Source organism: Sinocyclocheilus grahami, unplaced genomic scaffold, assembly GCF_001515645.1.
Source record: "Sinocyclocheilus grahami isolate Dianchi unplaced genomic scaffold, SAMN03320097.WGS_v1.1 scaffold251.1, whole genome shotgun sequence".
Lineage (NCBI taxonomy): Eukaryota > Metazoa > Chordata > Actinopteri > Cypriniformes > Cyprinidae > Sinocyclocheilus > Sinocyclocheilus grahami.
The window spans coordinates 362,620-371,608 of NW_015505430.1; the positions used below are offsets into that span (position 1 = coordinate 362,620).

The 8,989-nt window shown below is 37.2% G+C and overlaps 2 protein-coding genes across 3 annotated transcripts in view; both read right to left on the bottom strand.

Moving 5' to 3' along the window:
• The window catches only part of LOC107598389 (solute carrier family 2, facilitated glucose transporter member 1-like), a 14,989-nt gene extending 9,067 nt beyond the window's left edge, over window positions 1–5,922 (bottom strand). Inside the window, exons 1-2 of one of the 2 annotated variants that reach the window (XM_016289706.1) lie at window positions 5,597–5,922; window positions 4,802–4,944 (exon numbers count right to left, since the gene is read on the bottom strand). Coding sequence is in view for 1 of the 2 variants with exons in the window: in XM_016289705.1 (XP_016145191.1) it covers window positions 4,797–4,820 (24 nt within the window). In the remaining variant the exon portion in view is untranslated. Of the gene's footprint in view, window positions 1–4,796; window positions 4,945–5,596 lie in introns of both variants that reach the window. The other variant, XM_016289705.1, reaches the window with a different exon arrangement.
• A 2,681-nt stretch (window positions 5,923–8,603) lies between these two features.
• The window catches only part of LOC107598404 (cytochrome c oxidase subunit 6B1-like), a 7,159-nt gene continuing 6,773 nt past the window's right edge, over window positions 8,604–8,989 (bottom strand). Inside the window, exon 4 of the mRNA XM_016289727.1 lies at window positions 8,604–8,811. Coding sequence (XP_016145213.1) covers window positions 8,758–8,811 — 54 coding nt within the window. The 3' untranslated portion in view covers window positions 8,604–8,757. The remainder of the gene's footprint in view (window positions 8,812–8,989) is intronic.

An 8,989-nucleotide genomic window follows, 5' to 3' on the forward strand; every position in this document is an offset into this window, starting at 1 on the left:
GATATGGACCAGAACACATTGCAATTACTAAATGATATTTAGACAGACTTAAAGAAGTTCCAGATCTATACTTGTGCCCTTATTATTTCAGTTATTTTGCCTTTAATGTAAATAAACATGTGCAAACAATATTCTTACTCTTGTGAATTTATTTGGATGTTAATTACATTGTGCGAGCTGTCTCTTTAATACCGCGTGGTTTACATACACATTGCTGCTGATTGGGCTGACATGTTTGACACACCCACCAAACAAGAGAAAACGCATCTCAAACCCCATTGCACACCGTTTCCAGGAAACATGTCGTTCAAACCGGAAACCGTAGCAAAACGGTGCACACCGGTTTGAGCTTGAACTTGCCCCTGAGCTCTCGTGCCTCCGTTGGTAAAAAAAAATTAGCCAATCAGCATCGAGTGTTCACTTTCAGTGCTGAGGAGTGTTGAGAAAAGATACCTCATAGCCTCCCTTCTGATATCAACCAATCATCACAGTGACGTAAATTACGTGATATTAGTTTGAACGTCTCCCGCTACGCTGATAATGTACCAAGTACTTATGATGAGTAGCGATATTGAATAGACTATTTGATCGCCAACAGATTTACCAAGCTGTCATTCAATTCAAATATACAATATTTATATATACAAATTTAAAATAAAGGGAGAACATGCCTAAGCTGGATATAGGCTAACGTAGGGCTGGACGATATAGCTAAAAAATATATCAACGATATATGTTTCATTTTTGTCAGCACAGTCTGAAGATGATTTGACTCGATTTTGGTGAAAATCGGACCAAGGCTTGAGGAGGAGTTCGAAAAAGAAGGTTTACAGCATAAATCAAAATGGCCGACAGGCTGTTCAGATTTGCTAAGCGAAAATTCGTATATGTCTGTTGTCGGCATAAGCCAAGGAATATTTTGAGAGCAGTTTCATTGCAATAGGCTAATGCAATCAAAAGTTATTAGCATTTTTGGAAATTTCATAATTAATAATAAATCAATGGTTTATTACTCTTGACCAATAGGTGGCGCTGTTACCAAATTGATGTGGCGTGGTCAGTGTGAGGTGACAATGGCACATACAAAGTTTGGTCCAAATAAGTCAAAGCTTTGCAGATACAGCCTCAGATGCATTTTGGCATCTTAACCAGCAAATTCGTTGATGCTCTAAACGAAAACCGTTTCGTATATCGACACAAAATCCATAACTTTTTGCCAGCTTGGTCAGCTTGCTCATCCGAGTCAAATTTGGTGAAAATTGAACAAACGGTCTAGGAGGAGTTCGAAAAATTAGGTTTCCAACGTGAATCAAAATGGCGGACAGGAAGTTCCGCCAATTATGACAAAATTGGTATCGATGTTCTCAGCATTATGCAAGGAATCTATAAACATCAGTCTTATTACAATATTGTAATGTATGCAAAAGTTATTAGCATTTTTATAAATTGTCTTATAACTGTGCCCAAACTTTTTGAGTGCCATCAGGGCATGGTGCCGAAGATGCATACCGATTTTTGTAATAACAAAGTCTAAGCGTTCTTTAAATATTGCATTTTTTGACAAAATTCAAAATGGCCGACGCCCAAAATAGCTGACACAAAACAAATTGGTATGGTTCGACTCGGCATGATGCACTGAATCTAAAGAGGCCTTCTGTTATCTCCTGACCACTAGGGGGCACTGCGCCGAAACACGGCAGGTAGTCTCAGGTCATGCTTGTTATAACACACACCAAGTTTGGTCTCAATACGCCAAACCATTGCAGAGATATAGCCTCACATCCATTTTTACGTGCTTTTCGTACAATTCCTTCGTGCGTTATTCGAGAACGGTGTGACGAATCAACTTGAATTCCATAACATTTTGCCAGCATTGTCTGAAGATGATCTGAGCCAATTTTGGTGAGAATCAGACAAACTGTCTAGGACGAGTTCGAAAAAGCAGGTTTTACGAACACTTAAAAACAGCGAAAAAACTAAACCTTGCGATTTTTGAATTTTGGTGTTCCTTCGACTCGGCATGAGACAAAGATTCAGAGGAAAACGGAATTTTCATTTTGTGCCTTATGGTTCAAAAGTTATTAGCATAAAGAAATTGCAACTTTGCACAAGTGGTGGCGCTAGAGAGTTGGAGTTAGAGACTCCAAACTTGCTGTGGTTAATGTTGAGACTGTCCTCTATCAGTGTGCCAAATTTCACAACTTTCCCGCAAGCGGTTCTATGGGCTGCCATAGACTTTCAGCGGAAGAAGAAAAATGACGCTAACGGATACAATAGGTGACACTGCACCTTCGGTGCTTGGCCCCTAATAATAATAATCGGCAGGGATCCCCAGACCAATACAATTAGTGTGCCTCCTCTATTTTAAAACCCACGAGCCACCACTGCACAAATCACACCCTCACGTCACTCAGTAGTCGCACTTTCTTCTTCAATATCCTGTTTGTAAGGCCTACAAACTTCAAGTTTTTTTGAAGTTGCTAAACCCTATTAAAAAATTACAGCTATGAAATCCTTTAAATTTAAATTAATTTAAATTATACTTCCTCACATTCAAATTCAAAATGCCATTCTGCATCCTTGTTTGCTATTTCAATTCAGCAACTGAATTGAGTCTAGGCATTCTCAATTCAATTCTAAATGGTTCACAAATTCTGATAGCAACATATTACACAATACAGTATTTCCCAGAGTATGTGTGAAAGTGGAACAAGACGCTTGCATAAATTAGTAAGCAATAATAACTGGAATGCTTGTGTCTCTGTGTAATTTTTTCCTGAACAAAATCTGAAACTGTCATGGCTGCTCTGATCTAATGTCTGTTCCTTTATCTTGTGTCAAATTCAAAGAAATAACAACCTAAGATTACTGTCAACTACATAACCTCTGTACGGCTGCAGAGGAACCTAAGTTGACCAGAGATTAAAGAGTTAAAATTCGCCTGACTGATGACACAAATACATGTCAGTGGCACAGGCACAAAAAAAGAAACCCACACATTTAGGCCAGTTCCCACTAGTTCTCACATGCTAAGCTATGCGGGTAATGGATTATAAAGTTTAACAGTCTGAGGGCCTGTTCTATAGGGTGTATTGGGTGACATTTGTATTTTTAGATTTTTTTTTTAAAGGTAATTTGCAATGGTTTTCCATTAAGTTATAATGATCTGTAGTGGATTACTTCTGAGGAACTTCCTCAATACTGCGTTTGGCAAATGTCAGTATGTAAAGAAACACTGCACTGCACCTTTAAACCTGCGCACAGAACTTTCTGGCATGTGCACACGGTCTGATGTTATGATAAAGACTTCAACACACACAAGCTGACTCCAGGAGGAGTGACGGTAAACAAGGATATGGGTGTTATCATGTGATCTATAAGTACCCAAGAGCCATCTTTATGAATCTAATGTTCATAATTATTTCTGCTGTTAGAGGACGATCCATCACAGCATTTTTCATCCCTATTGAGCAGAACAGACCAAACCACATATTTGCACCCCAAATCCCACCATGCAACTCCCAGCCTCCCGAACTTAATTGACCACATTCATTTATTAAATCAACACACTTAGTGTTAGACTCACTTAATAGATTTGTAATGAGCTGCAATGGATGCCAAATTGGCACACTTGGATTGGAAATTTCCATTCTGTCGGTTCATTCTAAAACAAGTAAGAACCGGTCAGGATGCTGTTCATATCATGTTCAAGTTTGAACATGCCAACTGCTGTAAACATTCATTTCTCCTTGTTGGTTCCCTTTGCACAGCTTGGTTTCTTAAATCACATGCTGCAATCCAAGATGACAAAGCAGCTCAAACAATGTTCCACTACCGCCACTGTATTTTTAAAAATATTTCTTAAGGCGATAAGTCAAATCAATTGAAAACTAATAGCCTGAACAGACATTAGCCAAGGATACCTCATTAAACCCACTAGTGCAACACAAAGGTTACACAATCATTTTCCATATTTGTGAGGGAATTAAAAACAAATGACAACATGTCAAATCTACACCAGATGCCCATAGGCATCCCCTAAATATTTACTACTGTTCTTGCATGGTAACCACAGTTTTCTGTATATGGGATCATTGTAGTAACATCTATATCACAAACTATGGTACATGTTATGAAAACATATCTAGGAAACCACTGCCATAAAAATAAGCAGATTATGCATATTACATTTAACACCATAATTTCGGCATGTAATCCCTGAAAAGGAAGGACACTTTAGCATACTTTTAAAAGAGTACTTACTAAGTGCAAACTGAATGTTGTTTTTGTTTTGTTTTTAAGGAAACTTATTCGGACGTTATCTGCAATTAAATTAAAATGTATTCTTGTTTAAGTCTATATTAAATGCAATTAGCTAAACTTTAGCATGCTTTTTTGAAAATCAGCACTTTATATGTAGCTTCATAATTCTGTTGTGTTTGAAGTATGGTAAAGTGTACTGTCAAACGTACTGACAAGCATTTATGATCAACTAAAATATGCTTTAATGTTATTTCTCTTGAAACTTGTAAGTGATGTATTAAAATATATTTGTAATTACTCATTTTTAATGATGAAGCTGCAATTTAGTACTATTACTAGTAATACTGAATAATACACTACAGTAAAAATGAATGTGTTAGTCAACACATGAAAATGTCTATGACTAAATGTCTAAATTATTCTTAAAAGGGTCATAGTCATGGAAAAGCATTTACTTATAAATCATAAAGAAGAAAGCCAAACATCACCACTCATTCTGTATAAAGGCAGAGACAGAGGAGAAAAGACTCTACCTTACTGTCCTTCATCTTTTCCATCCTGCTCTCTGTTGAGAAAGTCAGTTATTGCGATTGAGACAGAGGTCTTCTGTTCTTCCTCTTTTTGCAGTGAATCCAAACTTGTGTTTTCAGGGTAAACACAAAAATGTATTTGGAAAGGCTTCTAGAGGGAGGAAAAAGAATATGAATAGTTGTTGTCAGCAATGCTAAGGAATGAGACAGTCCTTTCATGTCTTCATCGAGAACAACTACAAAAAACAGCTTCCTGTGACGGATGCCTGTTGAGTTGAGATGACAGTTGCACATCAGTATTGTGCAAAGCAATTTGCAAAGTAAATGTGGAAGTCAAATACAAGAGGCATCTCTATCAGCACAAGATCCACCCTATATATTGCTCAAACATGGTGTTGTGTGGGACAACTCAGTCTTAGTGGCGTTACATCAAATCCTCAATCCTGCATCAATCTTGCTAAAGTTAAACAACTGAAATTTTAAACAGTCTACCACCAGTGAATAAAATAAAGCTCGCTTCAGTTAACAGCTTCATGCAGTTCCTTGACTCAAGACATTCATACTTTCTGTACGTTCTAATATACTGGAAGTTAGTAATAAAATTCAAAGTGGTCAAAGAAGTACAATGCACTTCGCTGCAGGCTTATTTTAAAGATTTAAGGCCACATTTTTTACATTTTAAATAGCCTACTAACAGTTAGTAATGAAGCAGCATCATCGTGAGTAATTAAAATATCACTCCAAGGCCAATTCTTGTCCGTTATATTTCTATGTAATAATAATTATGAAAGAATTATATTTACGTTTATGTTTGCAGAGCTCGTGTCGATCAGGTAGTTGCTGCTGTGTGATGAAACACTCTCGGGCTCGTGGGTTTTATGGAGAGTGAGACATGAGCAGTTGCACGTTCGGTGCTCCCCCTGTTTCTGTAACATCTGAGTCACAGGATTAAACCAGAACTGCGTCTTAAGTCACTCTCGTAACATCTTTTAGTTGGAAATGACGGCCGCGTCTCAAAAACTATTGCGCATCCAACTAATCAGCATCTTGAGCATCACTCGGAACGCCCCAGTGATGCCTGAAACGCTGTCTAGATAGGCAGCTCATGAGGTTCTGAGGCAAAGCCTGTTTTAATGTCCTTATTTGGTTATTCACCTCATAGAATGGACGTGAATCGCGCCTCTGTTCCTGTGGCGCAGCATCCCACCGGATTCTAACTTGCCAAAAGTTGCTGTCTTACACAATAAAACCGTTATTGTTGTCATGTGAGCGCTTCTGTGAGAGAATGGAATCTTTTTGTTGTTTGTAAACAAGTAGTCCTCTCTTCCGAGACCGGACAATTTGAGGGGTTTGCTGGCACTTCACACAAGTGTGTGATCTAGTGATAACAAATGTTTCGCTGCCTACTCTCGTTAGCTCTCCTTTGTTCATTGAAAGTGGCTAAAGGCATTAAAAATTAATTTATATCATATTGGATGCACTTATCAATCATAAGGTAAAGTTAGAAAGTAATGATCGATTTGCGTTTGGCTTCTGAAAGTGTCAGCATTGACCTGAAAGTGATTGCATTGAATACAAAGTAATAAAATATGTAATAATACACAAGCACACGGATCACTGGACTAGTTGTCTGTGGTTTTCGGACAGACAAACAGGAACTTGCTAAAGGAAACACATTTTGAGAACTGCGATCAGCTGATTGATAGCACCCTGCCACTGTGGTCTTTTTTTCTTTGTATAAAATAACCACCTTTTAAGACAAATTCTCTAGGAACCTGCACTTGTTTAAAAACAGACACCTGTGTTGCAAAGGGTATCCATTTCCCATGATCCTACAGGATCACAGACTGTCAAGCTTCTACACGCTTCAGTTATGTACTAAAGTGGTCACTAAGAAAAGTTGAACACGGTCCGACTTGTACAAATGAAAATATGTGGATTGCATATTTTAAATGTGCATTTAAGTTAGTAACAGACCATTATAACAGCATATGATGCATGTAATAATGCATACATCTAAAGTGAAGCAGTTTGAAACATTTGAGCTTGTTTAAATGAAAACCCAGTATTAAACAAAAAGGGCAGAAAAGTTACCCATCATACACATATGATGCTCTCTTCCAGCCTAGGACTAGATTTACAGTATGCTCTCACTTCCAGTAACTTTCGGAATTGTTCAACACAAATCTGACATCATGCCACTTCCTACAAAAACGTAATTCTATGAATTAGAACTCGCTTCTGGAAAAAAAAAGTTGAAAAATTATATTCTGGACAGATATCTGCTGCTTTTCCCCATGTTTTTGTTTGGCATTGCAATGATAAATGTTAAGCCTGGTAACATGTTAGTGTGCCCAAGACAACTATACCTAAAGGTATAATTCACCCAAAAATGAAAATGCTGTCATCATTTACTCAACCTCAAGTCATTCCAAACCTGTATTAACCAGATATCTGCTGCTTTTCCCCATGTTTTTGTTTGGCATTGCAATGATAAATGTTAAGCCTGGTAACATGTTAGTGTGCCCAAGACAACTGGTATAATTCACCCAAAAATGAAAATGCTGTCATCATTTACTCAACCTCAAGTCATTCCAAACCTGTATTAATTTCTTTCTTCTGTTGAACACAAAAGTAGATATTTGGTTAACAAACAGTTGCAGGTGGCCATTAACTTTTGTAGTATTTTTTTCCTCTCCATACTTTCAAAGCAATTGTTTGGTTGCCTACATTCTTCAAAATATTGTCTTTTGCATTCAGCAGAACAAAGAAATCCATACAGGTTTGGAACAGCTTTGGCGAGTAAATGAAGATAAAAAAATAAATAAAAAAAAATCACTTTTGGGTGGACTATCCCTTTAAATGTTGACTTCGTGATCACTACACTTCTACTTGGCACTGCAGAGCATCCTCTGAATAACCTAAACTAACCAGCTAACCGCTGACATTTTGCCCTCGTGCTTTGCATCATATATTAGAAATATACAGAAAGAGAAATTTCCAGGGACTGCAATTAGGATAGTTACTGCAATTGCCACATTTGAACCATTCAGCAGAACAAAGAAATCCATACAGGTTTGGAACAGCTTTGGTGAGTAAATGAAGATAAAAAAAAAATAAAAAAAATTCACTTTTGGGTGGACTATCCCTTTAAATGTTGACTTCGTGATCACTACACTTCTACTTGGCACTGCAGAGCATCCTCTGAATAACCTAATCTAACCAGCTAACCTCTGACATTTTGCCCTCGTGCTTTGCATCATATATTAGAAATATACAGAAAGAGAGAAATTTCCAGGGACTGCAATTAGGATAGTTACTGCAATTGCCACATTTGAACTGTATTAGTAATGGTTGCCATCACAATGAGGGACTAATTTATGCTACTTTATCGCCATCTGCTGTTTTATATGCACAATGGTCAATAAAAGGATAACTTCCAAGAAACAGGATTAAACAGAGCTGTTTAAATAATGCTGGCTAATGACTTACAGAACCTCCTAAGTCCGTAATCACTGATTTTATGGAAACTCATCCTGTCCGTTCAAACGGAATTAAACAGTGTCAATGCTTTAGCTCTATATGGCTAAATCCAGTATCTTTAGACTAGTGTTAATTAAATAGAGCATGTAGAATGAACAGTATTTACCTTAGTCTTTGAAACTGACTTTTTTAAACCTCAATAATATAGCTATAAATTATATAATATAATGGTAATGGTTAATGTCTGATTAAGAAAGACTCTGTACAAACTATAATTTGTTTGCATATGAACTCATCACCATTAGTAAAACAAATACAAAACCATTATTAGTTGAAATTGTGCGTTTTTATTTTGTAAGTTGCAACTGTAGGATGTACTCTAGCAGGCAAACCAATAACCAAGACATCAAATTGGGATAACATATTATGAGGTACTCCACAATAGGTTGGGAGCTCATGAATTGAAAGTAACGGCGACCATTTAGATCTTTCCAGGGAAGCTTCCATCCTCAATCTGTCCGTCCCATTTCTCCACCTGAAGGAAGGAAAGACAGACAGACAAGAACACATTGAATATCAAACAACTTCCAGCAGACCGTCACATCTCATCAGCTTTCATAATGATTGGTTGTCTCTTGTTGAAGGGAAACTGCAATTATTATAGAAGTTTGACAAACTTTTCAACCTCTCTAAAATTACATTTCAGGATTTAG